The 27,202-nt window shown below is 36.6% G+C and overlaps 1 protein-coding gene across 4 annotated transcripts in view; it reads right to left on the minus strand.

The window, feature by feature from the left end:
• Positions 1–27,202, minus strand: part of LOC103048172 (uncharacterized) — a 37,442-nt gene that overhangs the window by 8,694 nt on the left and 1,546 nt on the right. For 2 of the 4 annotated variants that reach the window (XR_015798335.1, XM_088153248.1), the window contains exons 1-12: positions 26,559–27,124; positions 25,301–25,497; positions 23,555–23,733; positions 21,782–21,862; positions 20,917–21,095; positions 16,859–17,051; positions 16,072–16,163; positions 11,029–11,185; positions 7,211–7,333; positions 6,284–6,432; positions 2,787–2,868; positions 128–213 (exon numbers count right to left, since the gene is read on the minus strand). Coding sequence is in view for 3 of the 4 variants with exons in the window: in XM_088153248.1 (XP_088009374.1) it covers positions 128–213; positions 2,787–2,868; positions 6,284–6,432; positions 7,211–7,333; positions 11,029–11,185; positions 16,072–16,163; positions 16,859–17,051; positions 20,917–21,095; positions 21,782–21,862; positions 23,555–23,733; positions 25,301–25,497; positions 26,559–26,893 (1,853 nt within the window). In the remaining variant the exon portion in view is untranslated. Of the gene's footprint in view, positions 1–123; positions 214–2,786; positions 2,869–6,283; positions 6,433–7,210; positions 7,334–11,028; positions 11,186–16,071; positions 16,164–16,858; positions 17,052–20,916; positions 21,096–21,781; positions 21,863–23,554; positions 23,734–25,300; positions 25,498–26,558; positions 27,125–27,202 lie in introns of those variants that run through there. The other 2 variants (XM_007433577.4, XM_088153249.1) reach the window with 2 other exon arrangements.

Consider the following 27,202-nt stretch of genomic DNA (forward strand, 5'->3'; position numbering starts at 1 on the left):
CATTTGTTAAATCCAAGTACTTTTCATACAATGATGTCATAACGATATTTTACTGACAACTTTAATATATTATTATCTGACATCAACCCAATCAGATGCTCATTTATAGGCAAGCTTTCTTGCTTACATTCTTAAGACAGGAAGAGAAGACTGTTGCAGGGATGCTATCTGGTAACTTTGTTGCTTCATAATTCTTAAGCATTGCCCGATAACCTGCCAAAAGGTAAAAATTAACATCAGTGATAACAAGTTGAATTCAGATCAGGAGAGAAAAGGTAGAATAATACAGAGGTTTCCATGTGCATTTATCAAAACCACATGCCAGTGAGATAGAATGGATATCTCAGGAAAGGGACAATTTAGGACATGTTGAAATTAGTAAAAAAAATGCTGTATTTTAATCACAGATTGTCTTATGTATTTTCAATTATTACATGTTTATATGAAAAGAGTGTACACATTTCTCAGTATTCAATAATAGTAGCACAAACATTAGAAACATGAAATTGGATCCACGATAATTAATTACTTGGATGATACAGAAGTGTATGTTTGCTATTATTGATAAAGAAAAATGCATTTATTCAATATTTTTTTCAAATAGGAACCAAATCAATATTAAACATTGACAGAGACTCAATTTTAAGTTCATATGAAACCAAGATAATCCTGTGATTTAAAAATCCTATTGATGTCTCAAAGAATCTTTATCCCAAAATTCAGGTATCTGAAACAACTGTTGGATTATCCAAACATAACTGTCCTGGACAATTTTATCTAGAGTTTTTACATTCCTGATAACTGCATTAATTCTCTGAAACTCTTTCATGTTTCTCATTATGACACCAAAAGCATGAGCCACATTTTCTTCCTGGGAAAATATCCACTACATTTTAATACTGCATACACAAATGACAACTATCTTCTGAAAATATTACACTACAAAACTGTAGTGCATTTAACTGCATTAAATGTAGATGCAGGGACAATCATTTTAAATAACCTTTTAATACAGAGGAATGATTTGTATACTTTTGGATAATGTATTGACAAAAATAGCCTTGGTAAACTATGCCCCCGTCATTCCTTAAAAGTCATGGTCCTAAGTAGATGTAAAGAATAAACTGGCAATAAAAAAATTAAGAAATGCTATGTGCGGGGAAGCAACATTAAATACTGCATTGTGTCATGTCAAGAAACTCGATAGCTTACTGTTAGAGCAACAGCAACAAAAAACTAGCAATTGGTTCACTTGTCCTAATTTCCCTTTCTCAAAGAACAAACATATTCATGGAGTATACAATCAATAACTGCTCAGAATCAGTTCTGTTTGATTATCCTGGTATTTTTACAAATCAGGCAACCGAAGTTACAATTCTATGTACTTCCTGAAAGAAAACACAATTTTGAACAGAATGGTGACTATCTCTAAATAAATACATAAAGGCTCAGTCTCTTATGTGGGAAAATATAAGGATTTTTTTTAAAGTAATGATTAGAAGTTAATCCTCAATATTTGATTAGATATCACAAACCTCATTATGCATCAATGTTTTTCATTTGTTACCCACTACAGTCAAATGATTCTCGACAGCTTACTATATCACCCAATACATTAAATGGCAAAATAGTGCTTCCTACAGTATTGGGTAAGTTGGCCTTGAACATATTTTTTTCAGTAGGCATACCTGGCATAATCTGTTTTAATGCAATCTTTTAACTTGTATAAACTGACCAGTGCCTGTCGTTCAGCTCTTGGCTTATTGTTTAGGTGAGTTCAGCCATTAGTTAATCTTCTCACTTGCAGACTAGATTTCTGGCATCACAAATGGAGAGGATAATGAAGTGCTAAAATGCTGCATTAGTCAAAAGCAAGTAAAGGGATAACCAGACACTTCTTTACAGGTATCCGGTCCCCCACAATTAGGACCGGAATTTCCGTCACTAAACAATGCAGTCATCGTAAAGTGAGACATCACATGACTGCACCACTTAGTGACAGCAATCCCGGCATTCCCCATTGCCATCGTTAAGCAAATTCCATCAGTTGTTAGCCGAGGACCCACCCCAATCCAAGCCATTCTGGGCTTGGTCCCTCAGTAAGGTAAGGGACTGTCTCCAACTCCCCGCACCCACCTATCTCCTCCCCCAATCTCTGCCCTTTTGACTGCCCTGCACCCTGCCTTGCGGGGTGGCAAGCAGCCCCAGAACCACGCAGCTCTGGGGCTGTAAAAAGCCCCTGAGTTGCAGTGCAGCATGAAGTGGCCCCTGGAAGCATCAGCCACCCCAGCCACCCCCCCCCCTGCAAACCGCAGCAGCCAGGAAGCACCAGCAAGCATCAGCTAGCATTTGTTTGCATAGCTGCTTTTTCTTCCAGTTCCCTGCACCAACTTTTTGCCTTTTCCACCCAACCACAGTGGCCAGGAAGCACCAGCAAGTGACAGCAAGCATTCGTTTGCTCAGCTGCCTTTGCTGTCTCTTTTTCAGACCCAGCTTCTCCTGCGAACATTTCCTCCATGTGGCTCCCTGTGCCTTCGGAGAGCTGTAAGATTTGTTTGGGAGCAAACATACTTAGAACTGTGTTAAAACCCAGCATCTTGTTCTTTATTGTAAGACAATGTAGTCTTGAATAATTCCATCTAAGATAACTGGTGGGATTAACAAACTACAATGACAGAGGTGATTTTAAAAGGAAAAATAAACTGCAAGAAAAAAATAATAAATGAGTTTTTGGGAATAAATAAACAAAAAGAAAGAAAGGTTCTGAACACATATTTAGTGCATACCTTCCTTGAACTCTGGGGCAGGATTACTCCATCATCCCAGATCCTGGCAGAAGAGTAAAATGCACTACTTTCTTTTTGCAGCCTGGAAATATAAGAATTTATTTTTTAAGAGACACATATCTGTATCAACAGAGGTGAATATGTATAGCTCAGACTTGATATCTGTATCTTCAGGTATATATAAATGAAGACTCTGTATAGTCTTTATGTGCTTAATGAACAAATGACAACATACTACAGTTGTACCTCAGGATACGAACGCCTCTACTAACGAACTTTTCGGGTTACAACCAGCTCCGGCCGCAAAAATTTACCTCGATGTGCGAACTCCGCCTCGGGGTACGGCCATTTTTCCGCCCTGACACGTGGTCCGCGGTCATTTTCCCACCACGCAGCGTGGCGCCTGGCCGTTCTCCCGCCGCGCGGCGCCCGGCCGTTCTCCCACCACGCTGCGCCACACCACGCGGCGCCCGGCCTTTTTCCCACCGTGCGGCGCCCGGCCATTCTCCTGCCCCTGACGCATGGTCCACGGACGCCAGAACGGATTAACGGTAATTACATTGAACCTTATGGGAAAATTTGCTTCGGGATGCGACCAAATTCAGAGGGCGGAACGGATTAACCGGATTTACATTGAACCCTATGGGGAAATTTGCGTCGGGTTACGACCAACTCGGGATACGCCTAGAGTCACGGAACGGATTAAGTTCGTATCCCGAGGTACCACTGTATATAGATTTTTTCAAGAATGAGAGGCAGAGATTGATCATGAGGTACATGCAAAACCCACTGTCCTGGGAATGGACCATTCTGGGGAACTCTGGAATATTCTATTTCTCCTCTGGACCACACAGACTCTACTGTCAGATGGTGGTTTCTGGAAATTAACTCTACAAGCTGGAAATAGTCTGTGGTATTCTGGGAATATACAGACTCAAACCAGGTCTGTTTTTGTCTAGGTCAGCATGAAATGTTCTTTACCCAAAACACCACAAATCATTTCCATTTGGAGGATTCAGAAAGCTGCTGGATTACTTCTGGAAAAGCTAGGCTTAACACAGCTGTTTTGCACTGAACCCTCAGAATCCCAACAGTCCATCAAGGTGAACATTTCAGCTCTGGCTCATTTTGATGAGATATTTGGGTCATCAGCCATGCAACCTCAATCCATAAATGCTTTCAAAAATACAACTAAAAATGTGTCCTTCACTGCCAAAACACTGTCCATCCATGAACTAGAAGATACAGTCACTCCAAAAGCATTCCCAGCAAAAAAGATGCAGTAAAGAAAATTCAGATTTTAAAGACTTAGAAGTTACATACTGAAATCCAAACAGAAATGTAGTATCATTAATTTAATCATTTATTTATTTATTTAGATCAAATTTGTCACCACCCATCTCATTGAAATGACTTTGGGTGGTTTACAAAATGGTTAAAATCAATTAAAATTAAAATTACAATATACAATATCTTAAATAAATAGAAAATAAATAGACCCAAGGATAGATGTTAAAATTGGCAGTCACTCAGAGAGCCAGCCACCCCCAGATCGGGTAAGACTGTTATCACCCCACGTAAGCTGGCAGAGCCAGGTCTTTAATCCTTTCCAGGAAGCTGGGAGGGTAGGGGCCTGCTACATCTCTGGGGGGAAAATATTCCAAAGGGTGGGGGCAATGGCAGAGAAGGCTCTCTTCCTCCTGGGCCCTGCTAGCCAAAATTCTCTCACTGACAGGGTCCACAACATGCCCTCTCTGCCTAACCGGGTGGGACAGGTTGATGTAATGGTTGTTAACGTACAGTCAGGTCCAGAAATATTGGGACATCGACACAATTCTAACATCTTTGGCTCTATACACCACCACAATGGATTTGGAATGAAACAAACACAATGTGCTTTAACTGCAGACTGTCAGCTTTAATTTGAGGGTATGTACATCCAACTCAGGTGAACCGTGTAGGAATTACAACAGTTTGCATATGTGCCTCCCACTTGTTAAGGGACCAAAAGTAATGGGACAATTGGCTTCTCAGCTGTTCCATGGCCAGGTGTGTGATATTCCCTCAGTACCCCAATTACAATGTGCAGATAAAAGGCCCAGAGTTCATTTCAAGTGTGCTATTTGCATTTGGAATCTGTTGCTGTCAACTCTCAAGATGAGATCCAAAGGGCTGTCACTATCAGTGAAGCAAGCCATCATTAGGGTGAAGAAACAAAACAAACCCATCAGAGAGATAGCAAGAACATTAGGCGTGGCCAAAACAACTGTTTGGAACATTCTCAAAAAGAAGGAAGGCACCGGTGAGCTCAGCAACACCAAAAGACCCGGGAGACAACGGAAAACAACTGTGGTGGATGACCGAAGAATCCTTTCCCTGGTGAAGAAAACACCCTTCACAACAGTTGGCCAGATCAAGAACACTCTCCAGGAGGTAGGTGTGTGTGTGTCAAAGTCAACAATCAAAAGAAGACTTCACCAGAGTGAATACAGAGGGTTCACCACAAGATGTAAACCATTGGTGAGCCTCAAAGACAGGAAGGCCAGATTAGAGTTTGCCAAACGACATCTAAACAAGCCTTCACAGTTCTGGAACAACATCCTATGGACAGATGAGACCAAGATCAACTTGTACCAGAGTGATGGGAAGAGAAGAGTATGGAGAAGGAAAGGAACTGCTCATGATCCTAAGCATACCACCTCATCAGTGAAGCATGGTGGTGGTAGTGTCATGGCATGGGCATGTATGGCTGCCAATGGAACTGGTTCTCTTGTATTTATTGATGATGTGACTGCTCACAAAAGCAGCAGGATGAATTCTGCAGTGTTTCGGGCAATATTGTCTGCTTACATTCAGCCAAATGCTGCAGAACTCATTGGACGGCGCTTCACAGTACAGATGGACAATGACCCAAAGCATACTGCAAAAGCAACCAAAGAGTTTTTGAAGGGACAGAAGTGGAATGTTATGCAATGGCCAAGTCAATCACCTGACCTGAATCCCATTGAGCATGCATTTCACTTGCTGAAGACAAAACTGAAGGGGAAATGCCCCAAGAACAAGCAGGAACTGAAGACAGTTGCAGTAGAGGCCTGGCAGAGCATCACCAGGGATGAAACCCAGCGTCTGGTGATGTCTATGTGTTCCAGGCTTCAGGCTGTGATTGACTGCAACGGATTTGCAACCAAGTATTAAAAAGGGAAAGTTTGATTTATGATTATTATTCTGTCCCATTACTTTTGGTCCCTTAACAAGTGGGAGGCACATATGCAAACTGTTGTAATTCCTACACGGTTCACCTGAGTTGGATGTACATACCCTCAAATTAAAGCTGACAGTCTGCAGTTAAAGCACATTGTGTTTGTTTCATTCCAAATCCATTGTGGTGGTGTATAGAGCCAAAGATGTTAGAATTGTGTCGATGTCCCAATATTTCTGGACCTGACTGTATGTAACCATCATAATGTTGATGCTTTTATTTTTTTTAATACACTTACTTTCCTTTTAATAATTTTACATCTATTTCTGGTTCTGAATAGTCATTGTTCCAGATCTGTGTGAATGTGAAGCTACGTCTTGAGTCCACAAGGGCAATTCTTGCATTTGGCCAAAGGAATAAGAAGTTTGGATCAAACGATCTTCCACACTGAAAAGGGCAACATAAAAGCAATGAATTCAGAACAAAGCTCATTTTTAAGTTAGCTGAACAAACTGTCTATTTATGGATAACATTAAAAAAACATAGAAAGACTATGAAACATAATGGCAGCACCTGTCTCAAATATTAAGTAGGATCAGGCCTGATAATACTTGGATGGAAGATATCCAAGAATAGCAAGGGTGCATGCTAAATTGGTAAGTTAAAAAAAAAACATTCTGAAAGAAAGGGCAAACCATTTCCATGTAAGGAACCACTTCCATGCTAAGGAAATTACATGGATGAGTCCATGTCATCACCAAGAGTTGATCTTCACTTCAAAGAAACTTAATTTTATCTTAATAATTTGCATAAAAATACTTAAGGGATTCCACATTAGACACACAAAATGACTGCAACAACTATAGCACTAATTAATATGTGCATATTTTATGAGAAAGTTATCATAAAGCTGTAAAAAAAAAAGGGGGGTTCATTTTTGTTCCAGGGCTACTCATTGGTGCAATGAGTATCAGTTATTTTACATTATTTTTATTGTATGATAGAGATTGTTCATTCATTATATAAAATGTGAAACATTGCTGTGCTGCGAATGTTTGGAACTGGTGATTAGGAAAGGCAAGTTGGTTATAGACACAAAGTGGTGACAACCTGAAGTATTAATAATCATAGAATCATAGGGTTGGAAGAGATCTTGAAGGTCTTCTAGTCAAACAGCAAGAATCCTCAGACCATCCCAAGCAAACAGGATGTTCAGCAATCTTACCATAGCATAACTTTCACTTCCAAAACAGCCACCAATCACAACTGTTATCTTTGGTCCAGGGGCACAGGCAACTGCAGCCATCATGGAGGCCTGTGCCTTTAACCGATTAGCCTGATCTTCTGCCTAATTTAAAATGCAAACAATTGACAGTTATTTTATTTTACACAGAGAGGTTCTATTTATTCCTTCTAATTAAAAGTTCGCTTGATTACACTGCTCAGTCTGTTCTGACTGGAATGGACTTATAAACTGCAAACAAATAAAAGTATAAAGGATTAGGTATTAATTTATTTTCTTGGCAACCTAAGAATGGGTGGCAGAATGTTAGAGTCTTAATGGAGTCTTAATATCAATGTTTTTAATATCAATGCCAGAAAATCACTACTAGAGCCCACTTTTTAAAACAAAGAACAAACGTGTGTGTGTGTGTGTGTGTGTGTATGTGTATGCGTGGATGGATAGCATAGGGGTTAGAGTGCCGCCCTTTGACATGGGAGACCAGGGTTCCTACCTTACCAGTAGGGGTCCTTGGGCAAAGACCCCCTAACGTTTCACCTGCCTACCTTGAATATGAGAGTGACACGAACTACGAGAATCATGCTGCTCAGATGTCACCCAGATTAACAAGGTCCACACCAGATGTTGGGGAACCAGGACAATCTGACAATAAGTGAGCTACTGGAACAAACCATACATGGACAAGACAAGAGAACCTGGAATTGATGGAATGCTACTACAACAGTAGACCTAATGAGAGGGGCATATGAAACATATTGGGAACTATGGATGGACAGAAGACCTACATCCACACTAACTGAGAAACAGCTAGTTATCCAACGCTTCAACATAGTGAAGAAGCTGCTCTCACAACTTGAGATAGACCAGCTACATATTACATCCCAGACTCAAGAAGACCCGGAAGAACAACTGGATGTGCAGTCAATACCTGAAGCTGGAATGTCACTGCCACTCTCTCCATTACAGAGCACAGCAGCTGATATGAGGCATAAGATCATGGATAAACTAGCTACAGTCAACCCTTGAGACTGATTACCAAGGCTCAGTGGAGAAGTACCATCACAAAGTATGCTAGAAGATGCCAACAGAGCCCTCACGACAATCCCAACTACCACCATAACTCAAACCAATGAACTGGTATGTGTTATAGCCACTGCAATCCTGAAGATGCTTGGCTACATGATCAAGAACAGCAATACATACCACCCCGCTGGAAAATGAGGTTGGAGGCTAAGATCAAGGCGACCTGGAGAGACGTTAGTCAGCTGGTGGAACTACAGAATGGTGTGGAGATTAAGGATAAGACATGGCTGCTGAAAAAATTCAAGGGCCTGACTCCATCTGAAGTCCTAGAGACTGCTAAACAAAGGCTCACAGCACTGGCTAAGGAAATACACTAGAGAAGCAGAGGCCAAGAAGATAAATGCCCTGTTCTCCAAAGAACCATCCAAGATGTACTCCCAACTGCAGTGCAACAACACAGTAACAGCAGAGCCACCAAGAGCAGAAACTGAACAGTACTGGAAGAACATAAGGGAGAAAGAAAAGACACATAACATCAGTGCAAAGTGGCTGCAGGACCTGAGAGCAGATCACAGCAATCTCCCAGAACAGGAACCAGTCACCATCACAGTAGCAGACATCCAACAACGGGTCAAGAACATGAAGAGCTTGTCAGCACCTGGCCAGGACATGATCCACACCTACTGGCTAAAGAAACTAACAGCAATGCATGAAGGCCTAGCAGCATAGATGAACCAGCTGCTAGCAGCAGGCTCCCACCCAGAATGGCTAACACAAGGAAGGACAGTGCTGATCATGAAAGACCCCCACAAGGGAACAGCACTGTCCAACTACCAGCCAATAACCTGCCTCCCCACAACATGGAAAGTCCTGTCAGGCATTATAGCTGCCAAGCTACAAGACCATGTGAGCCAGTACATGAGCACAGATCAGAAAGACATTGGGAACAACACCACAGGCTCAAAACACCAGTATAGATAGAGCAGTCACTTGAGACTCAGGTTCTAGACAAATCAATCTGAGCAGAGTCTGGATTGATCACAGGAAAGCCTACAACTCAATGCCACAGACATGGAACTGCGAATGCCTGGTGCTATACAAAGTCAACAGGATACTACAGACCTTTCTCAAGAGCTTAATGGGACTGGGGAAGACAACATTGGAAGTCAACTCAAGACAGCTTGCACAAATGGCCATCAAGTGCAGCATATACCAAGGTGATGCACTGTCTTGACTGCTGTTCTGCAGAGGCTTGAACCCCCTCAGCCAGACAATCACTGGATACAGGACTGGATACAGATACAAGTTCAAGAGTGGAATTACCATCAGCCACCTCTTCTGCATGGATGGCATCAAGCTGTATGCTAAGAGTGAATAAGATGTTGACTTGCTAATCCACCTGACACGGCTCTACAGTGAGGACATTGGGATGTCATTCAGAGTGGAGAAGTGTGGCTGGATGGTAGTAAAGAGAGGGAAGGTAGTTAAGATGGGGGTGGAACTACCAGCAAGCCACATAGCAGACATAGAGACCACCTACAAGTATCTTTGTATCCCAGTCACATGGGAACCGTGATGAGGAGGCAAGGAAGACAGCAACAAAATGGCTTCTCCATTTTGGCTTTCTTTTTGTAAAATAAATGATGACATGGTATAATAAGTCATGTCTTGTTATTCATCTGAGGTTGTATTTACCTACTTTTGAGAACTGCTAAGGACCAGATGATTTTTATTATGTCCTGATATGTAAAACCACAGAAGTCAAAGAGGGTGTACTTTCTTTTTCACACAACTGTACATACATACGAAGTAAAAAGATGCAAGAACTTTTTAAAACAAACCCAAGCCGTATTACTAGTGAATAATTATCACTGGAGGTAAATATATAATTTCTTGGGTTTCCAGTTTGGTGCTACAATTTTCATCTTAGAAACATAAATTATCTTTACTATTCATGCATCCTTTTTCTTTAAAGTGCTATTGAATCAATGGAAGGGAACCAGAGGGGACTCAGGCTAAACATGGACAAAGCACTGGAGCATCATTTAAGGAAAAGAATAAGATCATTGGTGTTTGTATCTTGGTTCATGTGCAAGAAGGGAGAACCATCCCTTGCTGTTCATATATGCGTGGGTATGGAAAAGAGTTATTAGTTCCTTGATCTCGGAGAAAGTGCCTGAGATGCATACAAACAAAACAGTTGTTTTAATGGAAAATCCAGTAGTCATGAATTGGAGCTTCACAGGAGAAACAAGACATCTCAGGATAATAATGTAAATCCATAACACTATCTCTTGCTCAGCTAGGTGACAGTTGACTGATCTAAAAAATGATTGGACCTGGTTTGTACTTGAATGGTGAGATATGCTAGAGCTATAGGACAAACTAGAAGTTGAAAAAATATACCCCCACCCCCACCCCCACAGACTGGAAAATCACTTCCATACTGCTGCCAAGAAATCCCTATGGACATATCTGTGAAATCACTGCGAGAAGCTAAGCTTGACTTTAGAAAGACTTTACTATTTATCTTCTTCTTGGCATCATTGAGCCAAAGGTTGCTCAGAACATAGTTTAAAATATCACTATCCTAGATCTCTCTCATGCTCATACTTTACATAATACACATTAACTTTTTATCAACTACTTGGGGCAGTGGAGATCCAGAATGGGTTAAACTCTGCTGCTATCTACTGTCAAGACTATGACCTTTTGAGGTAATAAAGCTGAGCCTCTAATGTAGAGTAATTTGAATGTGCTTGGTATTAGTTGCTTACCTGTGTGAGATTGGTTGGCTCTGCAGTATATGGAGCAGTATTGACGAGAAACAGGATAGGAATGTTTCGCTGGCTACAAAGCTTTATGAAATGGCAACCTTTTAGAGAAGCATTCTGAGTCAGCTCACCATTGTTAGCCACTATTCCAATTAGCTGTCTAACCAAAAAAAACCAAATACAATCTGTACTGTAAGCATACTGGACATCCTGAAGTCAGAACAGTAAATATTTTCTACGCATTTAATAAAATGACCTTATAACAGCAATTTAAAAAGCCATTTAAACAAAATGTTATGTATTTCTTTCGTTTCATGTTAGTCCTACAGACTTATTTAAAAACATACCTTTTTTGGAGCCATGCCAATGGACTGCAATTTTTAAAAGAGAGCCTTGCATTTATTTTTGCTTTATAGAATTAAACAAAATATATCAAACAAAGCAAAGCTAAAACATTAGAAAAGGCAATGTGAAATGAAATACTAGTGAAAAAAACTAGATTAAAAAACCCTCAATCTGTTTTGAAATAAGACTATTTCTTGGGAGAAATTATGAGCTGCATACAATTAAAATGATTAAATATAAAGCAATAAAATAATCTACACATTTTAAAACATCTTTTAATAAAATATAATTGTAAAATAAGGATGAAAAATAATATCTGGACTTAGTAGTCTAAAAAGTCTAAATAATTTAACTATTTGCAAAAATATTGTAAAAGTGCTTCTGAAAATATGTCTGCCCTGCCCACAAATTAGTAATGTGGGCTAATAGTACAGTTGGTTATATTTTTCATAAGCCTAAGTATTCCCTTTTGAAAACTAAATATTGTTCTTATTTTACTGGCAAGACATAGTACAGCACATTTCAGAGGTACTACAAAACCAAAGTTAAAAGGCCTGAATACACATAATAGATTCAGCTACTAAAAAGTATGCCCTGTTTAATCATGTTTTATTGAATAAACAAATTTTGGCTTAGCTTATCAAAAATGCTAGTTTAAACTAAATAAACTAGACTATGGTCAGCCAACTGTGGACTATTCAATAAATCAAGCAGCTACCTTAGCACTATTTGTGAACCTAATTCCTTTCTTAAAATGGGGCACCAAAACTGATCAACTCAGAACAAGGTAGAGATTTTATTTCATATTTTCTCTAATAAAATTGGATAAATCAGAAGCTGAGGACAATTTGAATAAGGATTCTAAAATGGACTTTAAAGAAATGCTAGACTATAAGCGAGACAGGGAAGATATGGAAAAAGATGCTGGGGATCTGAAGATGGACTTAAAGTCGCTTGATTATGAGAATGATATGGAGAAAAAGCGACTGAGATGCATACAAACATAACAGTTATTTTAATGGAAAATCCAGCAGTCATGAATTAGAGCTTCATAGGAGAAACAAGATATCTCAGGATAATAATGTAAATTAAATCTAAAGTTCCTTCTGCTGCTCCCTTCATCCAATGCCCTACCCGTCTTCTTTCAGAATATATAACTATCAAAAGTGGTAATCTTCCTAGCTTGCTAAAAGTTATAAAGAAAAGTATGTACTGGTGTAACACTAATTACAACTACTTGTCTCTCTCCTGGCCAAATAACACCCTGTCAAATATTTCATGTTAATATCTCATCATTACTCAGGTGCTTTGTTTTTAGCCAATACGCAACACTCAAGTGAAAGGGGTCTAAGTTATTGATTTTCAAATTTCAATTCTGAGAAAAATGGCAACATTTTATACAGAGCAATTCCTGCCTGTTGCAACTATATGTAGCTATACTAAAAGAAAAATTAGAAATTGTAACATGCTTTTTAAAAAAAAAATCCATAACACTATTTTTTGCTCAGCTAGGTGGCAGTACCTAATTGACCTTGACTGATCTAAAAAAGTAAAGAAAGGTTGGGCCTGGTTTTTACTTGAATGGTGAGATATGCTTTCAGAGCTATTCTACTGTGGAAACCCAGAAGGGAAACACTAAATCTCTGAAATCTTTTCTGAAAATAGAAAGAATGACAGAGATTACTATATGGGATTTTATTTGGAGAAAAGATTGAAGATTGATCCTTTTAAAAAGAGAAAGGAATTTAAAGTGGATTTATCAGATCAGGGTTAAACTGTGTAAGTTTTAATCCTGGGTTGTTAATACTGAATTTTCTTTTTCTGACCAGGACTGTAGGACAATGATTTACACCTGTAAAATGATTTATTTGGTTTAATTTAAAATACACATTATTATTATTGGTCTTTCTTATGCTTATGGGAAGAGATTTTTTTATGTTTTATTTGTCAGAAAAAAATTTACAAGTTAAAATGCAAAATAGATTTGTTTAAGCTTAATACATAGAGTTTATTACCACTGGTACTCTTAATGCTTTTACTGATTAGACTGAAGATTTTTTATAATTTGGTTATTGTTTAGGGATGAGAAATGGGATAAAGAGGGCTTTTTTCTGTAATATTAGAGAAAGTGTTATATTACTGTTAATGCGTAGGCTTGTTTGGAGGGAGGGGGAAGTCACCTTTTATATCTTTTTCTTTCTCTTCTCTTTTTTCTTCTTTTTTTTCTTTTTGTTTGTAAATTCTTTAAGTTCTGTGTTAGCTTTTATAAATGTAAAACTTTAATAAAAATATTATATAAAAAAAGAACAGAGTAGAGATTTTATTTCATATTTTAAGGTATGATGCAGACAGTACTCAGCTTCTGGAGCTAAACTTTTATATTTTGGATAAGTTCAGCTCCTAGACCTTAGCTCCTAGGCCTAGTGAGTTAATGCAAGAAGGAAAAGAAGGTTCAAGGAGGGACGAACTTCTTTTTTGATCTTCAGAAGAAATTTCTAAAAGCTTCAAAAAAGGGATTAAATCTAATACTCAACATATCTGGTTTGTTTCCCTCCTAAGACATAGACAAACTGAACTACTAATAATTAACCAACTATAAAGTGCTTGCACTTTTAAATATGCTAACATAAAATATATCATTTTCCTATCTAAAGACAAAAATGTATTAAGTGAATATTAAATTCATAGGTAAAGATTACTGCAGTTAACATTACATATTATATCAATCATCATATGTAAATAAAATTTAAAATAACATAACATTCCAATTCAAGAAAATATTTTTTCATTTGACAACCGGAAGAAAATAGTATAATTTTATGAAAAAAATTAACCAAACAAGTTCAAACAACCTTAAATTTCATTCCTAACATAAATTTCTGCTTTATTTATTGAAGAGAGAACAAAAATATCAACACAATGAAGAGACACTACCAAATGCCTATTAGAAAAGCTTCCAGCACAAGATTTTAAAAACGTCAAGATGTTATGACTAATCTTTTACGTCATGTACTTAGAAACAAGGTTAATATCATTAGAAAATATTAGGATTCTAAAAAATAACTCTTTCACATATTACATGAAACTTAAATATTTGAGCTTTTAAAAGTTTTGAGAGCTTGCAAAAATAGCCTTATTAACAACCCTAGGGAAATAAAACTAGTTGCTTAAGAATTCAAACTGGCAGAATACCGAAGGCAGTATTTCTTCAGGTTCTTTCATGTTATATTATAAGCACTTACTAATCTAAACTTGGCTTAAACAGCTGATTTTACAGATTGGATTTTCTGCACAAGAAACCATTACACAAAAATGCAGCATCACAAAATTGCTAAAACAGAAGTAGCCCATAATATCTAAAGGTATTGGTTATATTGAGTGGACTAAAGCAGAGATGGTCAAAACATCGCTACACTTAGAAGAAACAGCAACATGCCAATCTGGCGCTGTGTTTCACTTTAAAGAGGCTGGGTATACAGTGTATACTGAAGAACATTTTGTTAAGAATGCATGTTATGAAAGACTCACAAAACTGCAGTGTTATGGATGAAAAAGGCATCCTTACGATTGTTTGGTGAGATCCTCTTTTACTCAGTAAGTTAAGGTTAGATAAATACTCATAATCAAGCAGCACTAAAGAATACAGCAGGGAGGAATACATTTTTTCACATGAAATACTTTGAAAAACAAATTAAGCTTTTTAAGGGAAAAAGAGTTAAAGAGGACTTCGTTATGCATCATTAGCATTGTGATTATCTAATGCATACACACATCCTCAATGATAGTCCATTTAGCATTCACATATGCAATAAAAATATTACTGTTGTAGGGAAGCTAGAAAAATCAGACTTCCCTAGAAACTGAAATAACAATAAGCAGAGGATTGCAACTACCTAATGATTTTATTATCTAAAACAGTGTTTTTCAAACTGTGTTGAGCAGAATCTTAAGGCTCTGTTGGAACTTGATTACGATCCATGACTAAGGGCAAAAAAAAAAAAAAATCACTTGAACTGAGTGCATTTTCTATCACTAGAGCTCTGGAATTGTGGCTGTGGAATTCTTCTCTTTTTTTTAACTTACAGGTTTTCCAGTTTGAAAAACTTTGATCGAAGAAAGCTGATAGGGCTTCAATTCAGGAAATAATTATTCTTGAAGATGAGGCTTGGAAGCTGGCAGTAATCTGCAGCATATCAGCTTCCAATTTTTTAAAAATTAAAATATTAATTAAAAGAGGTTTTAAATGTTGGAAGGGGCAAGGAGCTTAGGGGGGACCAAGAAAGGTCTTGCAAACAACACAAGAAAATAACACATGGTAGCAATTAAAATTTAAGATAACAGTAAAAGTGGGAAATAATATTTGATTTTTGCAGGTACAAAAATCCCAGCATGTTTTCACAACGATAAAGTACATCAGAAACTTATTCTGATTCTTATTTAGTGCAATTATTTTTTAAATTAAGCCCAGGGCAATTCTATGAACTTAACTCAGAAGTAAATCCCACAAAGTTCAGTGATGATTACCTCAGTATAAAGGTACTCAGGATTGCAGCCTATGAACTGTGCACCTACTACAATACTGGGTTGATTTAGATAAAATGACTCAATAACCATTAACATATTTAAGTCATTTATTTTGAACACTGCATTCATAAAAATTGTAAAAATAACCTGGCCCATTTATTTTATATTCACTCTTACCCTTCTATGCAGGCAAATCCTGTTACCAAAGTTATTCCATAATTAGCTTTGAATTCTTGAAATCTGCTGCCATCTATTATCCGACTCAGAATCTATAAAAGATTGTTTTAAAGAAATGAAAAATCAATATGAAGTCTTTTTTTCAGTGAAAAACTATTGGCTGATTTTCAATTGTTAATCTGAAAATCAAATACAGAATTACATAAAACATTTTACTCGAGGACAAAAAAATAAGATGCTTAGGCATCAAATGTATACTCAGAATTTAATTTATTTTCAGTCTTGAAAATTCTTTTTCTAATTAACCAAATCACCTCAGCAGCATATCTATGCATAGAGGAATATATAAATGCCAGCAACAATAATGGCACTAGTCTATTACATCAATATTAGTAGAAATTCTAATAAGACTCTAAAAACTTATTCGAATTTTTTCTATGTATAACATCTCTGTAGCCTTAGTTGACTTTATTAGATGTATACTGTGATCCTCAATGAAGAGTAAACATCCATGTGAAAATACAGGTTTACACTTCATATACGAAATAGATTCTGGCCCACAAAAAAAATACAATAATAAAACTGGTAAGTTTTTAAGACGCTCTAGCTATTCTTATTGTTTTCAGTAGTAGAATAAGCATCCGTAAATGGTCTAAGCATGTTAAGGGCCTCAAGACTTCTATTTTAACCATTCTTAGCCGCCCAGTTAGATTGCTCAGTCTTCTTAAATCAGTGTGAATTATATAAATCAATTTAACTATGTTCAGACCTGCAACTGGATTCTTACCAATTTTATATGTAGTGTGTAACTGTAATCTTGTGGTGCAAGTCCTAGGAGGTCATCATCACTGTACAAGGGATTATCAAATTCTAGACTCTCTTCTATAGGCATCACGTAATTCAGTGTTGAAACAGCATTTCTAATACATTCATATGCTTCTTTTTCAGAAGTTGCAAAATGATCAACACAACCACTGACTCTGAAAAACAGATTTCCTAAATATATATCTAGTATAAAATACAACATTCAGGTTAAACTATTAAAAATATTAGTATTAATAATAAAAACATGAAAGACTAAGATCTATTTTTAAATAATAGCTATACCCAAGGAAAAGAATATTAAATATTACTTTTCTTGATGCTACTTCAAAATGCACATTTGAAAATGTTGCTACTATATGTGGCCCTCTGAATTTCTGAAATACAGTCATTTGAATAGAGATATGCCTGTGTTCAAGGCAACCTAGCAGTCACTCTTCCTAAGCCAGATGGCTTATTGTGCATGACTTAGTTATGGGAAGTACAGGGTGCAAATAGGGCTGTGCAGCAATCCGGACTTGAAAGACAAAATGTGATTTGGCTTGCACGTGTGTATGCACACAGCACCTTAAATCAGCTACTTCTTTTATCCAGCTCAATCAGCTACCTGCATTGGTGACATACTATCATGGGAAAGATGCATTTGGTTAAAGGTATTCTCAACAGGCAAATGTACATGCCCATGCATCCTCCAAATCACATTATGTCTTTGCATCAACATTACTGCACAGCCCAAATGTACAAATACTATTACTTTTATTGTTACAGCATTCACACTAGTTAGAGATTCTACTTTCAAAGCAAGTGATGGAACTGAGCCTTTATGCATTTGAATCAAATTAACTAAAACTTGTATTGGCAAAGCTTAGATATAATTTTAGGTCTAGTGTGATACATAATCAACAGAAGTGCAATAGAATGATGTATCAATAGCTCCTGGTCACAGTTGTACATTATAACAAAGAGGCACAGTATAATCAGAACCATGTCTACTCAGAAATAAGTCCTAACTACAATAGGTTTATATGCATGTTAAATTTAATAATATTTCACCATAAGTGCTGAGGCTGAATCAAGATCAAAATTCTTGTATATCTAGATTTTCTATCCTCAAGGTCTAGATTGTCTAGATTGCAATAATTTCTAAGGTTGTGTATTTGCATATCACATAGAACACATTCCTAAACACTGCGTATGCACACATACACACAAAAGAACTGAACCACACATAAAAGTTTCTTTCTAGATCTCACCTGTTTCTAAATTTAGTTGACAGTAATTGATTGAAAGTCAAAGTAATGGTGTTTTACTTGCACTTAAAGAATTCCATATACCCTCCTTTGGGGAGTCTCTATATATCCCTTAAAAGTTCACCCAAAGTTGAAAGATCTTCCGAAGTATCATTTGCCAAGGTGCTAGGTATTCTACCAGGAAAAGGTATGGCCCATAAAACAACATTTTTACTTTAAGTAACTAGTGGACTGAAAGAAGTGTTTGAAAATAATTTTTGCATGCAATACTAGTAATCCTTATTCCCTGCTCTCTTCTTTTACATTTTAAAAGAAAATAAACACTAACATTTTGAATGAGCTGCAGAAAATCCTAGACTTTAAATGTGTTAAAAATATGGTTTTACAAAAGGCCTTAGCAAACATACAATACAAAAATCCCTTGCCTAATACAAGATCTGAAGTGTCAAATACAACTGCATCATCCCAACAGGTGGCAAACCAACATCTGTTTAAGTAATTCCAGTGAGGATGAGCCTAACATCTGCTGAAGCAGTCTGTTATAGTACTGGAAGTTTTAGCTCTTAGAATTACTATGGTTGGTCGCAGTTGGCCAGATATTTAGACTGGATTTGGCATTTTTGTCCACCCACTGAGTCCTTCCCAAGGACCTGGGATAGGCAGATGTCATTGTTTAATAGTGTTGAAGATATTGTTGCAGGATGTAAGCTGTTCCAAGTAAAGCTGCCTTTTGCAATTGATTGATTTTGTCAATGCCAATGGTGTTCAAGTGGTGCTCCAGACATTTTGGAATTCCACCCAAGGCGCTTATTACTACTGGTACTGTCTTTGCTTTCTTTTGCCACAGTTGTTCTACTTCTATTTGCAGGTCTTTATATTTTGTGATTTTTTCCAGTTCTTTCTCTTCTATTCTGCTGTTTCCAAGTATTACAATGTCCATGATCCAAACTTTTTTATCTTTCTTATCAACAATTGTTAAGTCGGTGATGCTGTATAGCAGATGCTTGTCTGTTTGAAATTCTAAAATCCCAGAGCACATTGGCTTCTTCATTTTCTATTACTTTGTCTATTTGGTCCCACAATTATTATTATTATTTTTATTATTATGGTTGGTCGCATAGTCAGCCAGATGTGACTGGATTTGGCATTTTTGTCCACCTATCCAGTTCTTCCCAAGGAAGGATAGGCAGATGTTGTTGTCTAATAATATTAAACATATCGGCGTAGGATGTAAGCTGTTCCAAGTAAGGTGCCTTTTGCAATTGATTGTATTATTGCTGGTCACACAGTAAGCTAGATACTTAGACTGGATTTGTATTTTTATCTACTTATCAAGTCTTTCCCAAATTGTTCTTATTATTTCCCCAGTGAGGTACTACCTTGATGTGGTTGTGGGGCTTGCATGCTCCAAGGAGGATGAGAGCTATGTCAGAGGTTCAACCACACTGGAGAGGTCTCATCAGAGTAGCCAGACGAAGAGTGTCTCTCCCATAAACAATATGGTGAGATGTAATTTACAGAAACTTATACCAGATTAGTTGTTGCCCGGATCAACAAGGACCTATCAAGTCCTTCCCAAGTTTTTCTTGTTATTGTTGTTGTATTGTTGTTATATTTTTATCCCACCTTTTGTAATATATATTTTGGTCACCTCAAGGCGGCAAACATACATAATACAGTATACATATGTAAAATGCCTATTTTCCCCACAACAACAATCCTGTGAGATGGGTTGGGCTGAGAGGATATGACTGGCCCAAAGTCACCCAACTGGTTTTCATGCCTAAGGGAGGTCTAGAACTCACAGTCTCCTCATTTCTAGGCCAGCATCTTAACCAAACTGGCTCTCTCTCGAAAAAAAAAGATAGATTGATTGACAGACAGACAGACAGACAGACAATCTGCTTCATAGCAATGTCTATTTGTTAGGGAAGGTTCTACCTTCTAGAGCAATGTTGATTTGTTTTCAGTATAAAAAAACTTCAAATATCTGAAGAAAACTACCCCATTTCCCCTTAATCTTCTCTTGGTCAAATTAAATATGCAAACTCTTTTAGCTATTTCTCATAGTTAGAGATGTGCAAAATCTTCCATGGATGGAACAGCTGTTTTTGGGTAGCTTGTCCCCAAACCAAAACATGCCTGTTTTATATTTTGGTTCTTATATGGAATGAAACGGGGCTGTTTTCTTTTGAGACCATCACAATAAAGTATAGGTGCACAGGCCAGTACACTGCAGCAGTAGTTTAGGGGAAGCAATGGAGGGAGGGAAGAAATAAAATGCTGGAAAGATTATGGGGATAGGCAGCCAACACACAGGCTATGTAGTGGAGGGGAGAGGGGGAAAATTGGCCAGCCTTACCCTACTCATCCTGTAGATCTGTCCAGTATCGTTTGTGCCAAAACTTGGAACAACAAGAACAACCAAAATATTCTGGCTTTTGTTTCTGCTCAGTTGTGGTTGATCCAAAGAAGTTTAGCAGATCTTCCAGAATGAGACACTTTCTTTCAGATTCAAAACAAAACATATTCTCCATTTTGTGCACACCCCTATTCATGCTATTTTGTTTCCAGTCTCCTGACCATTTTGATAATTCTCCTCTGGACATATTCCAGTTTGGCAATTTCTTTTTACACTGGCTTGTCTTCTACTAGATAGTTTCAGCATATTTCAGGCATTTCTTCATTATAGAAAATTAATTCCTATAAAAGAATACCTATGACTGAATGTACAATTCAATTGATATTAAGAGCTGAGAAACTAATGTTTTACTTAGCATGCAGACTGGCTCCCCCTAGTTCTTCAGGATGAGTGTCTTCTCCTGTGGCTGCTTTAACTAAAGGGGGACCACCAAGAAACACTGTCCCAATTTTATCTACTATGGCCGTTTCTTCTGCCATCACAGGAATATAAGCACCTCCAGCAGTACAAGAGCCACATACAATTGACACCTACAAGACACACCAAGAGAGCTGTGTAAGAAAAAATAGATAAAATTAAATTTAAATTTCTAAGTAAGTTTTAAAGGCATGCTATCTTCATGACATATTTCTGAGAAGCAGTATTTAGTGACTCATCTCAGAAAGCACCATAGTAACAAATGAATCAAGATTTTTATTTTAGGATACAGAACCAAAACTGCCATCTAATTTCTACATTACAACAAAAATAGATAATAAGTATATAAACAGTGTATAAACATGGAAAGCATAAGTGTACATTTCTATTTACTCCGTAACTCTGGGTGGTGGGAAATCTTATTTTGGTTTGATATATACCCCAAATCAGACACAACCTACTGGAATTTTGAAATGACTTACGTTTACATTTTTCTGAAGAGGTAATACTTTTATATGACCCACTAACTGTGCCTCAGTAATTCACTGCAGAGAATAAGATAAAGAAGCTAATATAAATGCTAAACGTACTCATTAATTCATTAACCAGAAATCTCTCTACAAAACTGTTTCTGGATCATAACAAGGAGAATTATCAACAAATGAAAAAATTAGCTGCTACATGTCTCTTCTGAAATATTATTAAGTGCTATGCTCAATAGTTGTTTATTCTTCTGCTTATTAACTTAATTTTGCTGAAAAATATATTTTAAAATGTACTATCCAATATAATATCACACCTGAGGGATTTTCAGTGCAGACATTACAGCCTGATTATAGAAAATTCGGCCTCCATGGAACTGGTCAGCAAACAGCTCTGCCTAACAATTCAGAGGCAGAAAAAGCAAGAGAAAACAATGATAATGAGTTTCAGCAATGTATAAATTTAGAATCTTTAAACATCATTTGCATAATCAAACAAAAGACATATTCAGTTTCTGTATTACATCCAGTTTTAGAAAAGCAATGCTAGACAGTGTTAGTTTTTCAAGATTTCATTTGTTCTTTTTTCATGCAGTGACTGAATAAAGCTAAAGCTTTGTTAGACAAAAATTTACAAATCCTAGGTCTGTCTAGAGAAAAATGTTCTTAAGAATGGCATGTCAAAAGTTTTTGAAGATACATTTTTATCTTTTGTTTTATTACCTTCTTTCAATATATTTGTTGTGTTATCTTTTGCCAATGGGGTTTTCTTTGGCTGAATAGTATTTTTTTTTAAGTAAATATAATTTGTTAAAAGCAAATTTGTTTACATTAGTCTCTTACATTAACCCTTTCAGAGCAAAGTTAAACTTATGTGGTAAAAACTTTCCCCTGGATCCATTTGCTTATGTTTCCAAATTAAGGCAAAAGGGATCAGATACTACCCAAAATGAATACGGACAGTGCCTTCCTACCCAATAAAATAAAAATAATTTATAAGGAGTTGCACTGGGAATACAATCTGTTTTATGTCACTGGTAAAGGTTTGAGGTTATAACCCCTCTCTCCCAGGAAGAACACAATGAAAAGGGGAAAAGCAAGTTTCCTAATTGTTATAGAAAATTTGCATTCAATTTCCAATTCTCACAGGATTGCCCAGTATCAAAAACACTCCTCTCTGCTATTGGCAAAAACAATCTTAACAATCTTTCCGCCCCTGACACGTGGTCCGCGGCCATTTTTTCCGCCCTGCTGCATGGTCAGCGGCCGTTTTTTCTGCCCCTGACGCGTGGTTCGCGGACACCGGAACGGATTAACGGTAATTACATTGAACCTCATGGGAAAATTTACTTCTACTTGCGACCAACTCAACTTGCGATCAGAGTCACGGAACGGATTAAGTTCGTAAGTAGAGGTACCACTGTATTTTATTTTTGCTTCAATGCTATTTTTCAGTATGCAGTTTGTTGAGTCATTCAGGTTTTTAGTAACAATTGCCATAAAAACTCATTCATAATCTATATTTCATTTTGCTCTTGTAGTATGAGTTTGTATTCTACCAACATGTTTTTGGACCCAGAAGCGAAAACTGACCACACCAGAAATGGAAAAGAATAATTTTAAAGCAGATTTTTAAAACTTGATATACCATACATACTCACAAATAAGCCAAGAATTTTAGGTGCCAAACTACACCAAAAAAATTGGATTTCACTTATCCACAGATGGGATTATCTGCAAATATATACAGTAATACTTTTTAAATGTACCTTTATATCCCTTATATATCCATGGGTAAGCCCAGCCACAGATAAGCTAACCCTCAAATTTTTAACCAAAATACCATGAAAAATGGGTAGGCCAATTGGGTAGGCCAATTGTGAAAATTAAAACAATAGAAAATTTCAAGGGTCGGCTTATCTACACGTGGCACATTTTTCATGGTACTTTGGTTAAAAATTTGAGGGTCAGCTTAACCGCAGATGAGCTTATATGCAAGTTGGTATGGTATGGTATGGTATGGTATGGTATGGTATGGTATGGTATGGCATGGCATGGCATGGCATGGCATGGCATGGTATACGTTTTACCTGAAGTGGCAAGAATGCTCCCCCACTATCTACCAAGTAGACAAATGGAAGCTTATTTTTAATTGCTATTTCTTGAGATCTTAATAGTTTCTTCAGTGTAACAGGATAAATGGTTCCACCTTTTATTACTGCATCATTTGCTAGGAAAGCACACCAGATGCCAGATATTCTTCCAATTCCTTAAACAAAAGTGAAAAGAATTGTCATAAAAAGAAGTATTAGCAGGCTTTCTGCATGTGCAAATAATTTATAACTATATATAGCATTAAGATATTGTACAGAACATTCCAGAAAGTTTTTTGTAATTTCTTGAGCTGCCAAGGAGATAGCTCGATTTTCAATACTTGCTACATTGCTATGATGGTAGTGTTGGAACAAAACAGAGACAAGACAGATAATTCTTTTTTTTTTCAAAACCTGTATATTAAAATCAAATTATCAAAGCATCTTGAAAGTTCAATTTGTATCCTAATTTTATTTTGCTTTCCTTTAATTTTAATTATTACCTTTGTCCAAAGCATAATAATTCTACCAACTAATTGAACAATTTAATTAATAATTTGGTTTTTAACTGATCAGTCTATAATTTATATTTCTGTGTTAATTGACACAATTTTGGAATTGCTTTTCATTTTAAATTCCCAATACTTATTCATTCATTCATTCTAGGTTATTCCTGCAACAACCAAAGATTCTAAAATATCCAAAAATTAATGTTCATAAGTTCAATCATTCCAATTAACTGATTAAGCCTTTGGTTTACTTATTAATCAGTTAAATAGATTATTTAATAGCATACAGATCTTTGCAATACCACAAAAGGATCTCATTTCTATTAGCCTACAAATGAACAGCTTTACTACCAGCTCCATAACCATATGACTACATATTATGTGATAAGAGGTAGGCAATCATTGTCCCATTTAACTTTCCCAAAATATCTCCCCAAATCACAGTGCCAAAATTCAGAGGTAAAAATGCCAATTTTCATCCAATTTCCTTTTTTTTTTTTGCTCAAACACAGGGTTAAATGGATACATTTAATCTTTGTATGGTTTATTGCATTCCTTTTACCTCTCAAACCATCTCCAAAGCATCCCAAAATAGGCTGAACATTTCAACCTTGCACATTCTGCTGATAACACTACATCGCTGCTGTACTTTCTAGGATCTCAGTGGCCAATAAACAAATATCACCAGCCTGCTTCATTATAAATTATATCATTCTCCCAATCCTGTAGCTTAGATTCTACTGCTAATATCATGTGTCACTTATACAGTGGGCCATAGTGCAGCTAAGCAGAAGAGCTAGCAAGAAATTAGCTAGACATGAGAATACTTTCTCTTCCATAGTATAGTTATACATTCACACAAGCTGGTTTTCAGAAATTTTCAATTACTATCATATAAAATGTTACTTTAAAAGTATATATATTATAATCATACCTTCATTAGAAAAGTGGTAATCACGGTAATCATAAATTTATTAAGCTGATGCTAATTTTGGTTCAACTATGAATATTTTATAAGATATACCAAAACTAATCCTAAAAATGCGTCAAAACAGTAACAAAATACCACACTGATATCCCCTCTAATTCTGTATTCAGCAGTGCATCTTTCAATATGCACTGTTTTCCTTTTGTTGTTGTTATTGTTGATAGCAAGCCCAATTCCTATCACATCTGAACTGATTAGGATATAATGATCAAATTTACCTTGAATTTCCCCTTATACAAAACTTACCAGTGATACATCCTGCAGCAGGAACATCACCATATGGCATATCAAGCCCTGCAAGAGGGGAAAGCTCAAGAAAAGATTCCTCATCAAGAAGCAGTTTTAAGCGTTCATGAACAAGCAATTTCTTTTTCTTCTGAGTATGAATCAATATTGCATTTTTTGTTCTGCCTTTGCTGACCTTCTCACACAGCTCTGAATACCTACATGAAAAAGAAACACTCAAAAGATCCTATATACTATTTAAAGATGTAATGATTCTTTTATATTTGCTATATTCTCTTCATTCCAAATATTTTGTATCAGATTATTGGTTTTAAATATTACATTTTAGTACTGCATTCTTGCTGATTTTTTTGAGTTGACTTGATATAATTTTGTCATTTTATATTGTAAAATGGTCCTAAAAATTTATATAACCTATGGTTAAACAATAAACATATCTGTATCTTTATCCATCCATCCTATCTATCCATCATTAATAAACCATGCAAACCTTTTGAATATGGAAAGAATATGTGAGATACTTGTGGGAACACCTCTTCCTAATTATTTCTGCCCATCCCACCAGATTGGGCAGAATCAGCATGCACTGGGTCCCATTGGTGGAACAGTGTCACTTGGTGGGCCCAAGGAAGTATGCCTCCTCTGTATTGCACCTGTCTTATGGAACAGCCTCCCCTCCTCTCCATCCCGAGATATGGATGGTCCCAATCCTGCTGGCCTTCCATAAGGCCATGAAAACCTGGCCATTGCTCAAGGCTATGGGCCCAGGGTGCTAATGGAGCTCTGATGTAAATGCAATTGTATCTCTTACATTGCTTGCCTTTTTTATGTATTGGATTGTGATTTTGATTGTGTTTTTTTTCTGTTTGCCACCCATAGTACCTTTGCTAGATGAGTGGGAATATCAGTATGCTAAATAAAATAACATTTTAATATATATACATTATTGATTATATATAATTTTGATTATGCACTATCAAGTTAAAGAATGCAATCTCAGCTAAAGCATACAAAATGACTTCAGATACAGAGAGAGAGAGAGAGAGAGAGAGATTTGTTGTTTATTATTTGTTATCATTTTGGGGTTTTGGGGTTTTACTCAAAGTAAACTGCAAGTTTGCCGCCCAAAATTGCAACTGTGAGATGGGCAGTATATAAATCAATACAATAAATAAATGAATAAATATATTACCCCCAAACAGTTTGATGTTCAAGTGAAAGAAGAAAGAGGTAGGAGTACTACAAACAAGGGAGTTACCTTTGAATACATGTCTCACTGTTCCTTGCATTTCCTTCAAATATATGTCTGTAAAGTGAAGGGATTTCACCCTCTAATACTGGAAAATTTCTCATATACTGATGTTTATTTTTCATGCTAAAATTCACAGGTGAAGAATGTATCATGTTATGTGGAACTTTATTGACAGATTTTATTGTAGACTTGCAGTTCAGCAAATTCCATATTTGTTGTTTGCCCATGTCAATTTCCTGCCACTGCCTCTTGGATCTTTGGAATAATCTGAAGTAGGATGTAAACAAAGGGCACTGTGAATTCTTGGAGAATGGAGTAAAAGCGATACAGTTCCACATCATTTTGTAATGATAAAACAAAATCAGTTATTATTAATACAAAAGTAAACATAATAATTACAAAATCAAATAATCTAATACAAGTCTTTCCCCAGTTTCATGGTGTCCAGATTGGTTGGGCTTTTTTTTTTTTAATCTGCGCTCAGTCATTACCGACTCCAGTGACTGCTTGGACGAGTCCTTGCAGTTTTCAAGGCAATTGTTTCAGAAGTGGTTTGCCAGAGCCTCCTATTTACTGGAGTTGAAGTCTATATCTTCCATATGGAGGGTATAAATTTGGGCAACATTGTGCTAATGTATAACTAGATTTGG

The sequence above is a fragment of the Python bivittatus genome, unplaced genomic scaffold, assembly GCF_059951505.1.
Source record: "Python bivittatus isolate LINGU-HERP-01145 unplaced genomic scaffold, Pbiv_v1 ctg000700_np1212, whole genome shotgun sequence".
Taxonomy (NCBI): Eukaryota; Metazoa; Chordata; class Lepidosauria; order Squamata; family Pythonidae; genus Python; species Python bivittatus.